Consider the following 22,500-nt stretch of genomic DNA (forward strand, 5'->3'; position numbering starts at 1 on the left):
ATCTATCTATCTATCTATCTATCTATCTATCTATCTATCTATCTATCTATCTATCTATCTATCTATCTATCTATCTATCTATCTATTATCTATTTATCTTTCTATCTACATCTATCTATCTCTATCTGTCTGTCTGTCTGTCAGTCAGTCTGTCTGTTTGTCTATCTACCTACCTGCCTGCCTGCCTGCCTGCCTGCCTGCCTGCCTACCTACCTACCTACCTACCTACCTACCTACCTACCTACCTATCTATCTATCTATCTATCTATCTATCTATCTATCTATCTATCTTTTCTCTCTATTACAGTGGTTCTCAACCTGTGGATCGGGACCCCATTTGGGGTCGAACGACCATTTCACGGGGGTCGCCAAACAACGCAGTCCGCCATTTTTCTTCCCCTTTTTCTTAGTTGTGCTACTCCCTTTTATTCTATTGGCTTTTGAAAGCCAATAGAATAGACTCTCTTGAATAGAGTCTAATTCTATTGGCTTTCCAAAGCCAATAGGAATTGTCCAGGCTGTTTCTGCCCTGCTGAGCCCGCCAAAAGTCCCATTCTGGAAACGGTGCTGCACCGGTTGAGTAGCCCTCGACTTACGACCGGTTGAGTAGTCCTCGACTTACGACCGGTTGGGGGTCGCGGCATTAAAAAGGTTGAGAATCACTGCTCTATTATCTATTTATCTTTCTATCTACATCTATCTATCTGTCTGTCTGTCTGTCTATCTATCTACCTACCTACCTACCCTGGTGTATGTATGTGTGTGTGTGTGTGTGTATACACACACATATATGCTGATATCCATAGAACTGAAGTTTTAGTTAACAAACACACACAGACACACAGACACACACATATACACACACATACTGATATCCACAGAATTGAAGTTTTAGTTATCCTATTTATTTGCACATGATCAAAGGCCAACGGAATATGGCATAAAACCATATAAATGTTAGGAAATACAGTCAAGGGTGTGGAACTAAAATTACATCAGTGGCTTTGATCAAGGACCTACCTCAAAAACTGGATGGGAGAATAGATTTCTGCTACTTTACTTTGAGTTCTTTATAGTTTTCTGTTGCGTGAAGCATTGTATATTTTGGAATTGTGGGTAGAGGGTTCTGTTTTATTTTGCGGTCCTTCTGACCCTTTGCATAGGTAGTCCTCATCTTATGACCACAGCCGAGCCCAAAACCTCCATGGCTAAGCAAGGCAGTTTTTAAGTAAGTTTTGCCCCATTTTATGACCTCTCTTGTCCCAGTTATTCAGTGAATCACTGCAGTTGTTAACTTAGCCACACGGTTGTGAAGTGAATCTGGCATCCCCCATTGACATTGCTTTTCATAAGGTCGCAAAAAGGGGACCACGTGACCCCAGGACACGGCGTGACCGTCATAAATACGAAACAGTGGCCAAGCGTCTGAATTTTGATCACGGGCTGCAATAGTCCTACACACAGTCACAACTCACTTTCTTTCGGCGCTGTTGTAACTTTGAGTGGTCACTAAACAAATTGTTGTAGGTTGAGGACTAACCCGGATTGGATTGTGACCAAACTGGGGATGCTGGGGACTATTTCTTTTGACTATTGTGGTTTTTAGCCACCTTTGCTCTCTCTTTACTTCTGCTCTCTTGATGTTTGCTCCCTAGACTTTTATTATAAATCTGAAATCTCTGGGAAAAGTCATGTACAACTTTGGAACCAGGTTCCAAAAGATACAGACTTGCACAGTCCCAAGACCAAATGTGTTTCCCTTGATGATTGACTTACGTTTGATAAAGGGGCTGAATAAATGTGGAGGGGGTGTCAATCAGACTCCAATCCAGACTGGGAGACTGAGAATCACTTCTGGATGAGGCAATCTTTTCTGCAAAGTCTCCAGAAAAAAAAGGGCAATTTACATTCTTGCTCCGCCAGTTATCTCCAGCTCGGTATTGGTTCTTAAGGCAGATTAATCTCTTTAATTAGTTATTTCTCCTATCTATCGCAGTGCATTGCAGCGAATTACAAATGGAGCAATCCTTTTTTTTAAAATAATTTTTTATTTTTCCAAACTCTCCCCCATACATATACCGTAATACTTATCAGATGTTAACATACATTCCCTCCACACTCACATACAGATACTTTTAACAAAATGAAATAAATACATACACATGACTTTTGGTGTTGCTCGCCCATTTCCCCTTTCACTGTATCCTTCTTCTCTACCTTCTTTCTCCCTTTCTTCTCTTCCCTACTTCCCTCTTCTTCACCACTCTCCTCCCCTTTCCTCTTCCTCCAACCTTCCTACTTCCTTCTCCCCTCCTTTACTCTTTTCTCTCTCCTCTCCTTTCTTCCCTCTCATCCCTCTTCAGATACAATTCAGGGGTAACGTCCGAGCAACTCCTCTCTCCAAATTTCCCTATCTGTATTATATACAATAAGATTAATACTTCTATTTATCTAACCTTCTCGGTATATACTTCTATAAACATTTATACAACCTCCAGTTATTCAATACTGTGTCGCCTGGGTCTAAATGGAGCAATCCTTGACGGCTGTGTGGAAACTGCACTTGGCAGCCGATGTTTAACTGGTGCACTTTCAACCCACAATCCGATATCTGGGTTGAAAATAAGCAGCATTGCTAATTGCCTCCAAACTGCCAGTCGGGAAGCTGCTTTAATTTTTAAAGCTCTGAACAGCTTTGGGCCTTTTATCTCACAGGCAGCAACACACGGTCACAACATGGTTGGGCTGGAAATCTGGAAAAAAACTCTCTTAAAGAGGTCCCTGTTTTGGGGGCAGGCTTATGTGCCTGTTTCAGGAGTAGGTGTGTACCACGTTTCTCCAAAAAGAAGACCCAGCCAAAAAATAGCATGATTTTTCAGGATGCTTGTAATATGCTGGAATTGGGTCTGTCTAGTTTAATGAAGAGAAGGACGAGGGGGGACAGGATACCAGTGTTCTAGTATTTCAGGGGCTGCCCCAAAGAAGAGGGAGTCAAGCTCTTCTCCAAAGCACCTGAAGGCAGGACAAAAAGCAACGGATGGAAACTAATCAAGGAGAGAAGCAACCTAGAACTAAGAAAGAATTTCCTGACAGTTAGAACAATTAACCAGTGGAACAACCTGCCTCCAGAAGCGGTGAATGCTCCAACACTGGAAGTTTTTAAGAAGAGACTGGACAGCCATTTGTCCGAAATGGTATAGGGTTTCCTGCCTGAGCAGGGGGTTGGACTAGATGACCTCCAAGGTCCCTTCCAACTTTATTATTATTATTATTATTATTATTATTATTATTATTATTATTATTATTATTAGCCCCATCCCCAAAATAAGCTCCATTTAAAATCATCAACCAGACAGATGCATTTAGTACCGTATTTTCCCCAAAATAAGACCTAATCCGAAAATAAGACCTAAGGTGTATTTTTGGAGCAAAAATTAATATAAGACCTGGTCTTATTTTCTGGGAAACACAATATGTATGTATGTACGTACGTATGTATTCATTTATTCATTTGTTGAATTTCTACAGCTGCCTATCTCAGTAATTCTGGGCAGCTTCCAATTTTTTTAAAAAAATTGCAAGCTGCCCAGCTCAAAGCCCCAGCTTTGAGTTAGATGGGGCTGGCATCAGATTTATTGTTGTTAATTGCGAAGTCGTGTCCGACCCATCGCGACCCCATGGACAATGTTCCTCCAGGTCTTCCTGTCCTCTACCATCTTCTGGAGTCCATTTAAATTCACACCTACTGCTTCAGTGACTCCATCCAGCCATCTCATTCTCTGTCGTCCCCTTCTTCTCTTGCCCTCCATCTTTCCCAGCATTAGGCTCTTCTCCAGTGAGTCCTTCCTTCTCATTAGGTGGCCAAAGTATTTGAGTTTCAACATCAGGATCTGGCCTTCTAAAGAGCAGTCGGGGTTGATCTCTTCTAGGACTGACCGGTTTGAACGCCTTGCAGTCCAAGGGACTCGCAGGCGTCTTCTCCAGCACCATAGTTCAAAGGCCTCCATTCTTTGGCGCTCAGCCTTTCTTATGGTCCAACTTTCACAGCCATACATTGCAACTGGGAAAACCATGGCCTGGACTATACGCACTTTTGTTGGCAGGGTGATGTCTCTGCTTTTTAGTATGCTGTCTAGATTTGCCATAGCTTTCCTCCCCAGGAGCAAGCGTCTTTTAATTTCTTGGCTGCAGTCCCCACCTGAGGTGATCTTGGAGCCCAGAAAAATAAAATCTGTCACTACCTCCATTTCTTCCCCATCTATTTGCCAGGAATTGAGAGGGCCGGATGCCATGATTTTGGTTTTCTTAATGTTGAGTTTCAAGCCAACTTTTGCACTCTCCTTCTTCACCCGCATCAAGAGGCTCTTTAGTTCCTCTTCACTTTCTGCCATTAGCGTGGTATCATCTGCATATCTTAGGCTGTTGATATTTCTCCCGGCAATCTTAACTCCAACTTTTGATTCATCTAGCCCTGCCTTTCTCATGATGTGCTCTGCATATAAGTTAAATAGGCAGGGCGACAGTATACAGCCTCGCCGGACTCCTTTTCCAATTTTGAACCAATCAGCAGTTCCGTGTCCAGTTCTCACTGTTGCTTCTTGACCTGCATATAGGTTTCTCAAGAGACAAATAAGATGGTCTGGTATTCCCATCTCTTTAAGAACTTGCCACAATTTGTTGCACCCAGTCTTTTAGCTCAAATAGCTCTCTACTTTTGTGGATAACAAAGGCTGAACTCTTCCTTTATCTGCCCTTTGCTAGCCAAACCGCATGCGTGCATCGGGCCAGCGGCCGGATATAAATTGGGAACTAACGATCTTTTGTGTTTTTAGAACAGGGGAAAAACACCCATTTCTTTTTGTCTGGGCTGCTTTTTCTGGACTCGATTAGATCCATCTGTGTACTAGGAGATGTGTCTTCCCCTTATCACCCTGTCTGAAACTTTACTAGCAGACTATAATGCAAACATTAGCAGACCCCCCTTTTTTATTATTCCCTCAACCACTAAGGATAGCCTGAAGAACATTCACGAAATTAATGCCGCCAGGCTAGAGAATGGAAGGAAAGGAACATCTGTTTTTCCTTTTGATGCCAATGTAGCTATGGGACTTTCAAGTCGGGCCAAAGCATTTGAGGCATGCAAGCTGGTAATTGTGCAAGTGTCCATGTCCCCCCAGGTTTCAGAACTGTTGTCGGGCCAATATTTTTATAGCTGGGGTTTGGAATTAGGGAACTTGCATAGCTTGAAAAGTGCAGAAGGGGTCACTATGTCAATAAAAGGAGCAGAGGTCACTTGCCCCCCCCATCAGTGTGTGGGAAAGACCTTGGGAGATGGGGGGGGAGAGAGCCACAGCCAGAGGAACTAACCCCACCCCCACCCCACGTCTCTCTGCCCTGGACAGAAACCAGGTCTGCAGAAATGCAGATGTGATGATCTTGTCAGAAAGATTGGAGTCAGGAAGCTGGGATTAGAAAGACGAAGATCTCTAGAATCAACAATCCCTCGCACCAAAAATCCAAAAGTCATCAGCCACAGCCACAGGGAAGCAGGATATGATCCTTGGGACACAATAGGATTAACCCACCACCATCAGAATACCAGAAAGGCACACTCAGGTCAAAGTTCATGCCACAGGAACAACTCCAAACAAAAGGCTCCAGATGGTATAAAAACCCACTCCCTACATGTGCTCACTCTCTCTTTTCTTCCAGAGCCATCTTTCTGTCTGGCTCTCCTCTCCAGTAAACTGCAACCTTTTTTCTAAAGCAGTCGCCATGTTGTTTATTCCCGGCTTGGACTGGATCCCGATGAAGATTTTCCTTTCAACAGTATTTGTATGTATTTTTTTCTCTAAAACTATTTAACCACGGAGTTTCTTTATTCTAATTTTGTTCTTCCATACATCTTTGGACAGATTCAACAGCCCTTTTTTGTATGAAGAAAGAGCTGAAGTGATTAGTATCCTGGGTGGAGTTCAATGCAGATAGTTTTATCTCATCTTAATATCTCTTGCATTATGGCTAAAGAATGCAAAATCGTGTCTTTTTTTTTTTTCCAAATAAAGAGCCAGCGTCTAACAGGAGGAAATACTTTGTGGGCCTCACATCTTAAGACTGACTCTTAACATGCGCATCAGAGGCCCCTGGAACCGTTGAATGTAATGTCACTATCGAGCAAAAGCTTTTCCAGCTGGGCCATAATTGTTGCGTTAAGACCAGATTGTCAAGCCAGAACTATTACTGCATTGAACGTATGACCTTGTGAAGCTCTCTCACACAAAGGGGGTTTTTTTCCCCCCTCTTTCAAGCATTCAAAATTGGGTGTCGGTAAATCAGCTTTTGAGTGTGTCAATGGCTTGGTGTCTTCTGTTCATAAGAGCCTGCAGAATTGGAATTCACCATCAATTTATTTGTGGTTTCTGGATTTAATTAAGACTTCGGAGGAGTTGAAACCTGAAACTCTACAAATATTGGAGTCAACTGTGGTTCATGATCGTTTCTATGCTTGCTATGGCTACCAAGTGAGGCTAGCTACCTCTGGGGAGACGCCAGACCTCATTCCCTGATTTTAAAAGGATAAATATATTTATCTGGTTCGTCAACCAAGACAGTTAAATAATAGCTCTGAAAATAATGATAACCTTCAAGGAAAAGCAGTCTTTCTTACAGATTCCAATTCCCACTGTCTTCTGGTTCTTACTGGTAAAATGGGGAACTCTAATTGGGCATATCTAGAAAGAAAAGTCTTCATCAGGGTTCAGTCCAAGCCGGGAATAAACAACATGGCGACTGGTTTAGAAAGAAGATTGCGGTTTATTGAAGAGGAGAGCCAGACAGAAAGATGGCTCTGGAAGAAAAGAGAGAGAGAGAGAGCACATGTAGGGAGCGGGTTTTCATACCCTCTGGAGCCTTTTGTTTGGAGTTGTTTCCTGTTCCTGTTTGAGGCTTTGTATTTCCTGTGTCGTGTATTCTGACCTGAGTCTGGGTGTGCCCTTTGGCATCTGTGGGTTAATCCTATTATGTCCTGTCTTAGAGTTTGGGTGGGGTATGTAGATTTTAGGTGTCTTTGTCTTCTTAATCTTCTAGCTTCAACCTTCCTGAATGGTCTACATTTGCATTTCTACAGAGCTGGTTTCTGCTTGGGGGTGGGAGACTTGGGGCTATTAAAAAAAAACTGGGCATGCTTTCCTGCCTCTTTAAGATCCTTTGAGGAAATATATTTTTCTGCCCTTTTAATATTTCTTTCTCTTGGGGGGGGGAGCTGACTTCCCACACTAGAATTTCATGTATAGGGTTTAACAATATTACAAAATGAAACCATTATCAAGCCTGTTTGTTTATTTTGTAGGCAATTAGGATGAAAACAGTCAAACATACCAGATGTGTAGACGTACAAGCAGATTACGTTGAGGCAAATACATGGTTAAAATCATTTCAGCGCAGGAATACTGAAAAATAACCCCCTAAGGTAGCTCATTGAGAAAACTCACGCATTTTACAAAAGTCAGAATCGTTTACCTCGAAAGAGATAAGACAACTTTCTCTGGCGTTTTAAGCAAACACATTGGGAATTACAGCTTAACGGTGAGCAAAGAATTAGGTAAATTCTCAGAATGCCACAGTAGGTAGACCTCTTGGAATGTAATGTGCCATCAAAATACTTTTCTAAAATTTCAAACTTACTTGAACACATATGACTGAAGCAAAATGAAAGCCTGATTTATTTGTCTGTTTTCCACATGTAAGGTCATTTCCCCCCCCCCATTTGAACATGTGTATACTTACAGATCCTAAGGAATAATTTGCCTGAGATAAATAGTTTTGGCTTTTCATTTGGACAGCTTTATATTTCTCCGTATTTTGTGAGATATTTGATTATGGGAGTCAACATCCGTTCTATTTTTATTTTCCTTTCGGTATTTAAAATTTTATATCCTGCTCTTAGCATTGCTGTTTCCCGTAGAGATCTTAAAGCTGTGTTCCCTTTACAAATATAGTAGTCAAAAGCGGTCTAACGCATGTCCTTAACATTTATTATCTTCATTATATTTTGGAGGAAATGTTTTGATAAGCGTCAGCGCTAAGCAGTAGCATATATTATAACACACATTTTTTTTAACTTAAGAAATTTACTGTCAATATTGATGTGCGACATCAGAAAACATTTTCAACCCAAAACATATATATATATTTTCTCTCAACGTCACCATTCCTTGTACTCTCCAGTTAAATAAGATTTGTAACAAAGTAGAAAATATGGATTTAAGTCTACTACGCAAAAGCTTCCTTCGTAATGCAGATATACATAAGCATCAATACCTTTTTTGTCAATAGCAATAATATACAAATAAAATGCTAAATGGTAAATAAACCTGCTCTGCTTTAAATATTAATTTATGTTCTTCTGTGTACGTATCTTTCTTCTGTTCACAGTAACGCAGTATTATAAATATACTCTTTAACAGTTTTCTCCATTAAGAACTAACCCATAGTATAAAGGTGTGTAAGCTGATATATACATTTATACACAGCCTTTGTGGATGAAAAATGTTATTAGTTAATTCAGACTTCCCAAAGCTGGAGTCCTCTAGCTGTATTACACTGTATTTCATTAGTATCTGAATATAGATCTTTTTAACATTCATATTTCACTGTGTTTTTAATCTCGGTGAAATGTTAATACTTGTTGTGAGCCCAGGTACGTTATGCTATACACTAAATAAATAAAATAACTGTATTTCCCATCATGCCAAGAATGATAGGCTCTTTAGCCCTATACATCTGGGGTGTACTGATCTGGGGAAAACTTTTTTTTAAATAGCTTTTAAAAATTAGGCAAATATATGAACGCTTTTGAAGGAAAGATCAACCGGCATGTTCCCCCTCACAGCGTTCCAGAATGAGTAATTCTGACTAAGTGGACAAAATGTGCTGTCAAGTTGGAGAGTAAACAGAGCGTGTAGGAGGAAGGATCTCGAAGTAGTAGCTAGGAATGTTCCAACTCAACCCAGCAAGCTGAAATCTTCAGATGTTACGGCCTTGGGATTCTTCACTGAGTCACCTTGAATGGCATTTACAATCACCCTATGTAAGGGGGCTGTGTTCCTCCTGCCACCTGATCTTCATCTTTGTTAGAGAACGACAGGAAATGCTGACCGAATTGTTCAGAAACAATTTTCAACGGGGGGGGGGGGAAAGAATCTGGGCTCAAGAGCCAACACATCCCCGACGAGTGTTTTCATGGATTTGCTAACCAGTTGGGCGCCATCTTGATTCCAGTCATCTATCTGATCACTCCCAAGTCAGTCTTACCTCTTGCAGCCTCTCTCCAGGCTGACCTCGAGTTGGTACACCTCGCAAATGTGCCTCACAACACATGCTCTTTCTTGAGGAACTGAGCTAGGTCACGGCCAACTCAACTTTTCCCCCGCTATGAATTGGACGAGTGTTTACTCTCGGAGCTGTGAAGCTAAATGCTAACTAGTAAAACACGTGGAGAAGGATTGCAAGGACCAGATAGGGCTGGTGCTAGAGCAAAGAAAGAGTAAGGGTGACATGATAGCAGTCTTCCAGGATTTAGGGGCTGCCGCAAAGAAAAGGGGCTCAACTCCAAAGCAGCAAGAAGCAACGGGTGGAAACAATTCAAGAAGAGAAGCAAGCGAGAATGAACTAACAGTGAGAACAATTAACCAGTTGCCTCCAGAAGTTGTGTCTGCTTCATCACTGGAGATTTTTAAGAAGAGCCTGGACAGCCATTTGCCTGACATGGGGCAGGCTTTCCAGCCTGAGCTGGGGGTTGGACTAGAAGACCTCCAAGGTCCCTTTTAGCTCTGCTCTGATTGAAGCAGATGGTATCCTGATGACAGCAATGCTCACCCTGGCCCGCTGCCCAGCTCCTAAGATTTGTCTCTTCTCTACTTCACCGAGTTATCTTGCCATCAACGCCCCTTCAGTTGCTTCAAGGAGCAGATTTGACAAAAGTCAGCTGGGGTCTTTACAGTTTCCCCCCCCCCCCCAACCAGCAGTGAAAAGCAAATGCCGATACAGAGAAGAACAAAGACAGAGACAAATTTCCCGTTGGTTTTCACCCTCTCTTGCTGGGACCGCAACAGCGGTGTGCAGTGTGACGGATTGTGCACCTGCAGTGGCAGAGCGTGGGTGTGTGGGTGTTTTTGCCAACTCAGAGGCTTCTCACAAAGAGGCCCCGATGAAGAGGCTGCACAGTCCACACACCCAGCTTTGCAGGGGAGGGAGGAGGAGGTTCAAGGCAGCCATACCCAGAATCGCTCAGGATATATTTAATCCTGCATCCAGTTTTGGTCACCACGATGTAAAAAAAGATGTTGAGACTCTAGAAAGAGTGCAGAGAAGAGCAACAAAGATGGATCAGGGGACTGGAGGCCAAAACATATAAAGAACGGTTGCTGGAATTGGGTAGGTCTAGTTTGATGAAGAGAAGGACGAGGGGGGACATGATAGCAGTGTTCCAGTATCTCAGGGGCTGCCCCAAAGAAGAGGGAGTCAAGCTATTTTCCAAAGCCCCTGAAGGCAGGACAAGAAGCAACGGGTGGAAACTAATCAAGGAGAGAAGCAACCTAGAACTAAGGAGAAGCTTCCCGACACTGAGAACAATTAATCAGTGGAACAGCCTGCCTCCAGAAGCTGTGAATGCTCCAACACTGGAAGTTTTTAAGAAGAGACTGGACAGCCATTTGTCCAAAATGGTGTAGGGTTTCCTGCCTGAGCGGGGGGTTGGACTAGATGACCTCCAAGGTCCCTCCCAACTTTATTATTATTATTAATACTATTATTATTATTATTATTATTAACAACCTACCTCCAGAAGCAGTAAATGCTCCAACACTGGAAGTTTTTAAGAAGAGACCGGAAAGCCATTTGTCCGAAATGGTGTAGGGTTTCCTGCCTGAGCAGGGGGTTGGACTAGATGACCTCCAAAGTCCCTTCCAACTTTACTACTATTACTAATTAGGCTGTAGAAAGTCTGGCCAGACTCTCCCCATTAGGCGCGAGACGATAAAAGAGTTGGGTTTGATTGGGTATCATTGTCTCGTCTTTGGGTTTGACCTCCAGCTTTGCAAAAGGACTGCTCAGATTTGGAAAGCTGATAGTTGAGCACGGTTGTTACACTTTCTGGGTTCAGATAGGATCATTTCCACCCTCCCTGTATTTGTAGAGTTTGTAACAGCTGTTTGTGGTTTATAGTTTAGCTTGGACTGTGAACCCTGATCTGGGGAACGGCTTAGGGCTGAGGGAGGCTCTTAAAAAGAATGCAATACTACTCTATTCCTGACAGTTCCCACTTAGATATGGAAAAACACGATACGGCAATCATGCCATTAGCAGGAATTTATCATTACACTCAGTACATTTATGTGTTCATTAAAGGTAAGGGTGCAGGTCTATACATACGTGGTGTGTAGTCTGTTTTAAATGTGTGTCACGTAAGTAACACTTCAGAGCAAGAAAGTAGACTTCATTTTTAATGTGTGCCGTTGTGCCCACCAGAAAAAAAAATTGACAACAAAGGTTATCTAATCTAATCTAAACTACAATGGTAGCATAGCAGGCTTGTTGGTCTGCAAGCTACTTATATTTGGCCAATATAACAGTCAGGGATTCCTTGCTGTTGTAAAGGTCTGGACTGGGACTGTCCCTCCTGTGTCGTGTTTCTGTAGCCGTGATCAGTATTATTAAGACTGGATGGCGTTATCCTATGACAGGTTAATTTTCACCCTAATGTGACAGCTGTTGATCTAAATGTGGCACGTCAGATTATGGTTTTCCTTCCGTAAGCATAAGGATAGTTTTGGGATTATTTCTTCTCCTATTGAAAAAAACAAAAACAACAACCAGCATTTTAAACCTACCACGGGATATACTTAATTGAGCCGATGTAATTGTAGTTCATTTAAATGTAATGGCGGTACAGTGGTTAGAACAGTGGTTCTCAATCTGTGGGTCAGGACCCCATTTGGGGTCAAACGACCATTTCACGGGGGTCGCCAAACAACGCAGTCCGCCATTTTTTCCCCCTTTTCCTTAGCTATGCTACTCCCTTTTATTCTATTGGCTTTTGAAAGCCAATAGAAGAGACTCTCTTGAATAGAGTCTAATTCTATTGGCTTTCAAAAGCCAATAGGAATTGTCCAGGCTGTCTCTGCCCTGCTAAGCCCGCCAAAAGTCCCATTCTGCAAACAGTGCTGCACCAGTTGAGTAGTCCTTGACTTACGACCGGTTGAGTAGTCCTCGACTTACGACCGGTTGGGGGTCGCAGCATTAAAAAGGTTGAGAACCACTGGGTTAGAATGAAGTATTGAAGGCTGACTCTGCCCACTGCCAGGAGTTTGATCCTGACCAGCTCAAGGTTGACTCGGCCTTCCATCCTTCCGAGGTCGGTAAAATGAAGACCCAGATTTTTGGGGGGCCACATGCTGACTTGGTAAACTGCTTAGAGAGGGCTGTAAAGCACTGCGAAGCGGTATATAAGTCTAAGTATTAGTGCTATTAATTGTCCCTGTTTTCAAATGCCATGATAATCATCTGCCATTCTTTTCAGTGGCACTTAAATTCATCTGATCCTGTCTGGGTGAATCCCAACGGTTAACTTACGTTCTCATTTGGAGAGTTGGCATAAGTATTCGAATAGATTTCACATGCAAAGCTCAGTAAATTTCATCAGAGACGAGAACAGCATCTAATTGGAATGTAACCTTTCTGGATTATAATCCACCGTTTCAGATTCGTGCATCCAACGAAGTCGACTGTAGTCCATGTCTTTTTTATACTATAACAAACACGATCGCATTTTATAATAAAATTATTTAAAAAACGTACTACAACAACATACTATAAAAAACTAAAATTAGTTAAGGTGCTCCAAGATTCTTCATAGTTTTTAACTAAAAAAAAAAGACGAATGCAACTACAAACTATTTAGACACAGTTCACAATAAAGAAAAGTGACAGTGGCAACAAATAACTCATCATCTATAAAAATATAACCTCTATTATTTACACAGAAAAGCACAGTCACAGAGAGATATTTTTCTCGCTTTGGAAAGAGCAGCAAGGCAAATTAGTTTCCACTGGCTTTGAAGCGAACTGTTAAATCACATTTACATGCAGCATTTCCCCCCCCCCCCAAAAAAAGTCAAGGCAGAGTGGATTAAGGCTTTCCCACACTTCATCCCAAGAACAACCCTGCAAAGTAGACTGAACTAAGAGACTGGAGAAAAAAAAAAACACCATTTCTCAATATGTTTCTGGAATGTGCGTTAAAATGGGGGGCCAATTAGACTTCGTTATCTGAAATTTTGCGAGGTGCTTGACCAGAAAACAATGCCAGATGACCAGAATTCCTTCAAAGGCACGGTGTCAAAATGAGCTTAAATCCAAATTTGGAAAAAATGCAGGAGGCTGAAGCATTATTTGGTCCAAACATGTAAAGCAGTCTTTTGTGTATACCTGTGGTGGCGAACCTATAACACGCGTGCCACAAGTGGCATGCAGAGCCCTCTCTGTGGGCATGCGTGCCATCACCCCAGTCCTAGGCCTTCAGCTGGGTTTTATAAAACCTTTTCGCTTTAGGCCTCTGCCGCCGTGTGCTCAAAAACCAAACGTTCAATCAATCAATCAATCAATCAATTTCAACTTCTTGCAGGAAAAAAAAGATCTCGCAAAGTTGGAATTGATTGATTGAACTTTTTAGTCCCACCCAGTCCGCCGTTACCACCGCAGCCACGCCCACCCAATGGGCCACACCCACCCGGCACCCGGCGATACATAAGTGGGTTTTGGGTTGCAGTTTGGGCTCTAAAAGGTTCGCCATCACTGGTGTATACCGTGGGTCTCCGAACTTGGCAATTTTTTGTGGACTTCAGCTCCCAGATTTCTGAGCCGTTCGCCATGGCTGGCTGGGAGATTCTGGGAGTTGAAGTCCTCAGGTCTTAAAATGGCCGCCTTTGGAGAACGTTTTGCCGTATACCCTCGTGAATTTGGTCGGGGAAAAGATGCCTGCATACTTCGGAAGAGGAATGCTTGCAAGAGAAAAAAAAATCGGACAAGACTCTTCTTAAATTGCACTCAAAATCTGGAGGAAAGTGCCAACATCGGACGAAGGGATTCGGGCGAAGGAGAAGGGATTCATGGCAAGAAAATTTTGGGCCTGATCATCATTTTGACCTTTCTAAAAGCTTTCCTGTAACCATTCATGTTATCGTCAGATGCTCCGGGCCACGTGGCCCAAAAAATGCCGTTGCGGACCCCTTTGTATTTCTTGTTATAATATTTGCCGTTGAGATTGGCAGCCATGCAGGCATCAAACCACCAGCCAGAGCTATAATAGGCGCCGCAGCTGCCGGAGGTGTACTGATCATTGTCCCTGTCCGCGGTGCTGAAGAACTTTTGATCGTGGTTGTAGCGCTTGCTAAAGTTCAAGGCGTCTCCGGCGGTGCCGCTGTAGCTGCCGATGGTTAACCGGTATTTGAGAAACTCGTTGGCGACGTAGAACTGGTCATATCTGGCATATTGTCGGACGCCGCTGAGATCTTCCAGCTCAATCCTCAACTGCATCTCCTTGCTCTTGGTCAGGAGATGAATTTTGTCATTCCCTAGCCAGAACTCCTTACCGTTCCCAAAGCCGTTCTTGTACTCTTCCCAGGTGCGGTTGAAGGAGACGCTGCCGTCCTGGCGCATCTGGAAGACCGTCCAGCCACCGCCAAAGGACTCCATGTCGCAATAAGCGTCAAAGCTACGGTTTCTGGGGTCCGGGGTGATTTTGTAGAGGCCGTTCTGCCGCTTTCCGGCAGCGAAATAATTGGAACAGTCTCCTTGAAGTAGCTGGATGCCTGGATAAGATATGAGATGAGATGAGATGAGATAGGATAAGATAGGATAAGATAAGATAAGATAAGATAAGATAAGATAAGATAAGATAAGATAAGATAAGATAAGATAACCTTTATTGTCATTTTTTTTACTGTGGGCACAACGGCACACATCAAAAATGAAATTTAGTTGCCCGCTCTCAAAGTGAAACACATACATGACACACACCTAAACATACTATGTAGATGGACGTTATCGTAATGGACCAGGCTATTTTTTACTTATCTAGCATAGAAGAAAGGGACATAATTGTATTTCCCAAAAACAGAAGCTTTTTTATTTGTGTTAGAATAGGTGTATAGAATTATTCAGTGCAATCAAGGACTTCCTTCCTTCCTTCCTTCCTTCCTTCCTTCCTTCCTTCCTTCCTTCCTTCCTTCCTTCCTTCCTTCCTGTTCTCATATTCTTCCTTCCTTCCTTTCTCTTTCATATTCCTTACTTTTCCTTCCTTCCCTTTCTCATCTTCCTTCACTCATCTTCCTTCCTTTTCTCACCTTCCTGCCTGCCTGCCTTCCTTCCTTCCTTCCTCCCTTCTTCCCTCATCTTCCTTCTTTTCTTTTCTCACCTTCCTTCCTTCCTCCCTCCCTTCCTTCTTCCCTCATCTTCCTTCTTTTCTTTTCTCACCTTCCTTCCTTCCTCCCTTCCTCCCTCCCTTCCTTCTTCCCTCATCTTCCTTCCTTCCTTTTCTCACCTTCCTTCCTTCCTTTCTTCCTGCCTTCCTTCCTCCCTCCCTTCCTTCCTCCCTTTCTTCCCTCATCTTCCTTCCTTTCTTCCTTCCTCTTTCATATTCCTTCCTCTCTTCCTTTTCTTTCTTTACTTCCTTCCTTCCTCCCTCCCTTCCTTTCTTCCTTCCTCTTTCATATTCCTTCCTTTCTTCCTTTTCTTTCTTTCCTTCCTTCCTGCCTGCCTTCCTTCCTCCCTCCCTCCCTCCTTTTCTTCCTTCCTCTTTCATATTCCTTCCTTTCTTCCTTTTCTTTCCTTCCTTCCTTCTTTCTTTCACCCATCCATGCATCCATCTCTCTACCATCTCCTTTAATAAAATATCTTACAGTCACTGAGATTTGCTACAAGAACTCGTAGAGGCAAACAATTTATCTTAGCATTCCTTAGTACTACGTGACAGTTCAAAAGATTTACAACAATGTTCTCAACCTCTGTGTGAGTTGGCTCTCTCTGGGTGGAGCTGGATAAGAACCAGCCTCATGATTTTTACTACTCTCCTTTCAGGGAAAACAGATGGATTTATTTTTAAGGATGGTAACTGAATTGAGTCTGTTATGGCTAGTTATTCGTAGAAATAACGGCGACTCTGCTACCACAGCAATGCTTTGCACATACTGCTATGTTCTCCGAAAACGGTCATTCGAAAGGATGACAATGATTTCCTATTAATGGTGATATTGCATAACTTTTAGGTTTTAAGCACCAAACAGGAATGTGACACTTTAGATTAAAAAAATAATCATCATTATCTTCCAGCTGTTTCCCAATGATTATAAATTATATATGTCATTGACATTTAATGCCATTATGTCATTGAAATAAGCAAGACGGTTGGCACGGTCCTGGATATTTTTCTTGCACAATTTTTTGTTAACGTGCGAAACCATTTCATGCAACGTTAATTTATATTTTGTAGAGGACGAAAGGTTGATCCTTACAGGAATGTGCTGGAATAGTCATTGGGAGATGTCAGAATTCTGGACTTCAACTCCCAGAATTCATCAGCCAGCCATGTGGGCTAGGGAATTCTGGGAATTCTGGGAGTTGAAGTCCAGTACTCTTAAGTTTGGAGACACCTGGGATAGCTTCAGGAGAGTTTGTCACGGTGAACGTGACATGGGAATAAAGGTTTTACTTCTCTGATAAGAGTTAAAAATGTTACTTTTAGCCTAAACAGACCCAGTTCCAGTAACTGTTCTTCATATGTTTTAGCCTCCACTCCTCTAAATCATATTGGTTGCTCTTCTCTATACTCTTTCTTTTTTTTCAACTTTGCAAGTTCAGAATAGCAGTTTAAATATGCTATTTGAATACGAGAGAGATAGAGAGAGAGAGAGAGAGAGAGAGAGAGAGAGAGAGAGAGAGAGAGAGAGAGAGAGAGATGCTGAGGCTCTAGAAAGAGTGCAAAGAAGAGCAACAAAGATGATTAGGGATCCTGTTAGAGAGTACGATGAACAGTTGTGGGAACTGTGTATGTTTAGCTTAATGAAGAGAAGTTCTATTCTGTTCTATTCTATTCTATTCTATTCCATTCCATTCCATTCCATATTCTATTCTATTCTATTATATTCTATTATATTCTATTCCTTTTCTCTATTCTATTCTATTCCATTCCATTCCATTCCATTCCATTCAATTCCATTCCATATTCTATTCTATTCTATTCTATTCTATTCTATTCTATTCTATTCTATTCTATTCTATTCTATTCTATTCTATTCTATTCTATCCTATTCCATTCCATTCCATTCCATATTCTATTCTATTCTATTCTATTCTATTCTATTCTATTCTATTCTATTCCATTCCATATTCTATTCTAGTCTAGTCTAGTCTAGTCTAGTCTAGTCTAGTAAGTCTAGTCTAGTCTAGTCTAGTCCATTCCATTCCATTCCATATTCTATTCTATTCTATTCTATTCTATTCTATTCTATTCTATTCTATTCTATTCCATTCCATTCATTCCATTCCATCCATTCCATTCATATTCTATTCCTATATATTCCATTCCATTCATTCATATTCTATTCTATTCTATTCTATTCTATTCTATTCTATTCTATTCTATTCTATTCTATTCTATTCTATTCTATTCTATTCCATTCCATATTCTATTCTATTCTATTCTAGTCTAGTCTAGTCTAGTCTAGTAAGTCTAGTCTAGTCTAGTCTAGTCTAGTCTAGTCCATTCCATTCCATATTCTATTCTATTCTATTCTATTCTATTCTATTCTATTCTATTCTATTCTATTCCATTCCATTCCATTCCATTCCATATTCTATTCTATTCTATTCTATTCTATTCTATTCTATTCTATTCTATTCTATTCTATTCCATATTCTATTCTATTCTATTCTATTCTATTCTATTCTATTCTATTCTATTCTAGTCTAGTCTAGTCTAGTCTAGTGAAGTCAAGTCTAGTCTAGTCTAGTCCATTCTATTCTATTCTATTCTATTCTATTCTATTCTATTCTATTCTATTCTATTCTATTCTATTCTATTCTATTCCATTCCATATTCTATTCTATTCTATTCTATTCTATTCTATTCTATTCTATTCTATTCTATTCCATTCCATATTCTATTCTATTCTATTCTATTCTATTCATTCTATTCTATTCGATTCTATTCTATTCTATTCTATTCTATTCTATTCTATTCTATTCTATTCTATTCTATTCTATTCTATTCTATTCTATTCTATTCTATTCTATTCTATTCTATTCTATTCTATTCTATTCTATTCTATTCTATTCTATTCTATTCTATTCTATTCTATTCTATTCTATTCCATTCCATTCCATTCCATTCCATTCCATATTCTATTCTATTCCTATTCCTAATTCTATTATATTCTATTTTATTCTCTTCTCTTCTCTAATCTATTCTATTCTACTCTACTCTACTCTACTCTACTCTACTCTACTCTACTCTGGGAGACACGATAGCTCTCTTCTGGTACTTGAGAGGCTGTCACAAAGGAGATGGGATTAACTTAATTTTCCAAAGCACCTGAGGGGCAGGACAGGAAGCAAGGAATGAATGTTCATATAAGAGTGAAGCAACCTGGAACTAAGGAGAAATTTCCTGACAGAGAGAACAATTAATCAATGGGACAGCTTGCATCCCAAAATTGTGAGTGCTCCATCACTGGAGATTTTCAAGAAAAGATTGAACAACGATTTGTCCAAGATTGGACAACGATTTGTCCTAGATGTTTTGGGCAGACGTTTAGACTAGACGATCTCTGTGGTCCCTCCCAGCTGTATAATTCTAGGACATAGTGATGATATATTTGTTCCTAAGCATCCTTACACTATTTGGGAGGGATGCTGGTGGCAACAATTTATTCCTGGTCCAGATTTCTTTACAATAAAATCTGAAGTTTATGATCCATACAATATGCTGTTAGGATAAATATTTCTGTTCTGCTCTGGATGTGAACAATCAGAAATGCCAACTGAACTTTAAAGTTGTTCTCTGTTTACTGTAACGTCACCAATATAAAACGTTACATTTCTTGGAAAGAAGCTTGGAAACACATATCTGAAGGCCAAAATAGAAAATGCTTGAATGGCAAGTGCCATCATTTACAAAGTATTGTTTTTTTTGTGTGTGGTTAGAACAGGCTGCGTTGAAGATAAAGCAACTTCTAAAATTCCATAGCTGGAAGGAAATTGCCTACAAAACAAGACTTTATTTCACACTGCCGATATTGTGACATTTTGCCAAGATTCCACTCTTGGTCTACGATGTGCCATCTATTTAGACAATATTGTTCCAATTTAGATTCAGACATTTGCGGCTGAAGAATTCCATCCTTTGAGCTTTCCTCTATAAGACTATAGCAGCCATATAACATATGGCAAGCCCTTGAAGAACATTTTTTTAAAAAATAATTCTGAACAATATTTCAGGGTGAGGCTTTTAAAGTTTTTTTTTTTTTTTTTTTTAAAAGTTCACATGCCTGGGAGATTCACATCATCCCCAGTCTAAAACTGAGGCACTTTAACCAGTAAGTTAGGATCAATATTCTGAAGATAAAGCTGAAAACAATGTGGAAGCAGGTCAGAGAAAACGTCATTCCCGTGTTCCAGTCCCCTCATCAATGGTTTGAAAAATTCACTCTTAAAACCCCAACCCAACCTAGATACAGTCTTCGCCCTTGTTCTTCTCCCAAAACTGTGGTTCCTTAATATTTCATTTGTGGGGTCCTGAACGCTCTCTGAGCTTTCGTTACCAAACTAGGTAACATCATCAGTGCTATGATAGTGAGAAGCTTAGTTTAACTCTAGTGTCTTGCCTTGTCAGGGTTGGTGGGGATGATCTTAAGAGATTCTTTGCTTGGGCTGTTTGCTGTTGACTTTGGGGGCAGTTTCTTGATTGGTGTATTGTTTACTTGATTGTTGGTCTGTGGATTAACCTTGGCGTTAATCTATGCTGATCTGAAGGAGACATGTGTGGGTCTTTTTGTTCTCTTTTTGGCCAGTTGATTGTTGATGGTCCCTATTGCATAGTCTACAGAGATTGTCAATGTGTTAATGTGTCTAGTGAGGGCTAATTGGTCAGAATGGCAGGCTTCTAGAAAGTCCCTGTTTTTGGACGTGACTTGGTCTAGGCCAGACGTAGGCAACTTCGGCTCTTTTATGACTGGTGGACTTCAACTCCCAGAATTCCTGAGCCAGCCACGCTGAGAGGAAAGGGAGAGGTTTCCAAGCTGAGCCATTTGGCTCAGGAATTCTGGGAGTTGAAGTCCACAAGCCATGAGGGGGCCATAGTTCCTCCATGCTGGCTGAGGAATTCTGGGAGTTGAAGTCCACCAGTCATAAAAGGGCCAAGTTTGAAGACCCCTGGTTTAAATATTTAAATATTTTTTCCTCACGGTCATGTGATCAAAATTCAGGCATTTGGGCAGGGGTAGACAACCTTGGCTCTTTTATGACTCGTGGACTTCAACTACCCAGAATTCCTGAGCCAGCATGGGGGAACTATGGCCCCCTTCATGACTTCTGGACTTCAACTCCCAGAATTCCTGAGCCAGCATGGGGGAACTATGGCCCCCTTCATGACTTCAACTCCCAGAATTCCTGAGCCAGCCACGCTGAGGGGAAAGGGAGAGGTTTCCAAGCTGAGCCATGCTGGCTCAGGAATTCTGGGAGTTGAAGTCCATGAGTCTTAAAGTTGCCAAGGTTGCCTACCCCTGGACTAGGATAGCTCAGAATGGATAGTGTGTGCATTGTCAGTTTGCTAACATTGCACACTGAGCTTCTCACAGGCTCACGTTTCTTTCTAGAACCCCAGGAGGAAGTCTGCAATAAGTTGCGATGCTGGGCTTTCCCCTCAGCTGTTGATCCAAGCGTCTCCGAAACTTGTGAGGCTGTACCTGGGTCCTAAATCCTTTCTCATAAACAGAAAAACCTATACCTAAGGACTGCTCAGTTGAGCTAATACATGCAGTCCCCGACTTAACGACTGTTCATTTAGTGACCGTTCAAAGCTGCGATGGCACTAAAAAAAAGGGATTTATGACCGTTTTTCCGTTGCAGCATCCACACGATCACCCGATCAACACTCCGACCTTTGGCAACTGACTCATATTTATGACGGTCGCAGCGTCCCGGGGTGTGTGTGTGTGTCCTGCCATCCGCTTTTGCGACCTTCTGACAAGCAAAGTCGAGTGGGACAAGCCTGTCACTAACCTAACAATTGCAGGTTAACAACGGCGTCCAGACAAATTGTAAAATGGGGTATAAAATTCTCTTAGCTGATGTCTCGCTTCGCAGCCTACATTTTGGGCTCAGTTACGGTCGTAAGCCGAGGACTTGATTTCACTTCTAATCTCTTCAGCCTTATCCACCTGCTGGTTTTCTCACTCTTTCGGAGGATTCCCTCGTTCCCAAAATAATAAGGTTTAATTCACTTTTCATCCATTGCTCTTTTCTAAAGCGGTACTAGTACCGCTTTACAAAGCCCTAGTCAGACCACACCTGGAATACTGCAGCCAATTTTGGTCCCCTTGTCTCAAAAAAGATGTTGAGAGTTTGGAAAAAATTCAGAGAAGAGCGACTAAGATGGTCAAAGGCCTGGAGAGTACGGCTGCGGGACTAAGGTTTGGCTAATCTAAAGCAAAGGAAGAAATAGGGGAGACACGATAGCAGCGTTCCAGGATTTGAGTGGCTGCTGCCACAAAGAAAAGGGGGTCAACTTATTCTCCAAAGCACCAGAAGGCAGGACGAGAAACAACGGTTAGAAACTGACCAAGGAGAGAAGCAACCTGGAATTAAGGGAGAAACTTCCTAACAGTGGAACAACCTGCCTCCAGAAGCTGTGGGTGCTCCAACACTGGAAGTTTTGAAGAAGAGAATGGACATTCATCTGTCTGAGACAGTATAGGTTCTTCTGCTTGAGCAGGGGGTTGGACTAGAAGACCTCCAAGGTCCCTTCCAGCTCTATTCTATTCTATTCTATTCTATTCTATTCTATTCTATTCTATTCTATTCTATTCTATTCTATTCTATTCTACTCTACTCTACTCTACTCTACTCTACTCTATTCTTTATTTCTATACTCTATTCTATTCTTTATTTCTACTCTACTCTACTCCTATATTCTATTCTATTCTATTCTATTCTATTCTATTCTATTCTATTCTATTCTATTCTATTCTATTCTATTCTATTCTATTCTATTCTATTCTATTCTATTCTACTCTACTCTACTCTACTCTACTCTATTATTCTATTATTTGACCCAGGTAACAAACGCCAAACCCTGGCTTCTGGATAACCCGGTTCAACAACGTTCTCAACACAGCAAGAGTGCTAACACTTTAATTTCCTTCTAGCGATCATAAAAGCCGACCTACC

At 41.4% G+C, this 22,500-nt stretch overlaps 2 protein-coding genes across 3 annotated transcripts in view; one reads left to right on the plus strand and one right to left on the minus strand.

The window, feature by feature from the left end:
- CCDC146 (coiled-coil domain containing 146) overlaps positions 1 to 22,500 on the plus strand; it is a 73,313-nt gene that overhangs the window by 16,261 nt on the left and 34,552 nt on the right. The gene's annotated exons all lie outside the window — the stretch shown is intronic.
- The window catches only part of FGL2 (fibrinogen like 2), a 9,488-nt gene continuing 722 nt past the window's right edge, over positions 13,735 to 22,500 (minus strand). The window contains exons 1-2 of the mRNA XM_039363842.1: position 22,500; positions 13,735 to 14,867 (exon numbers count right to left, since the gene is read on the minus strand). The exon at position 22,500 is cut by the window's right edge and continues 722 nt beyond it. Of these exons, the coding sequence (XP_039219776.1) occupies positions 14,164 to 14,867; position 22,500 (705 nt within the window). The 3' untranslated portion in view covers positions 13,735 to 14,163. The remainder of the gene's footprint in view (positions 14,868 to 22,499) is intronic.

The sequence above is a fragment of the Crotalus tigris genome, unplaced genomic scaffold (assembly GCF_016545835.1).
Source record: "Crotalus tigris isolate CLP2741 ecotype Arizona unplaced genomic scaffold, ASM1654583v1 scf7180000019599.1365583, whole genome shotgun sequence".
Taxonomy (NCBI): Eukaryota; Metazoa; Chordata; class Lepidosauria; order Squamata; family Viperidae; genus Crotalus; species Crotalus tigris.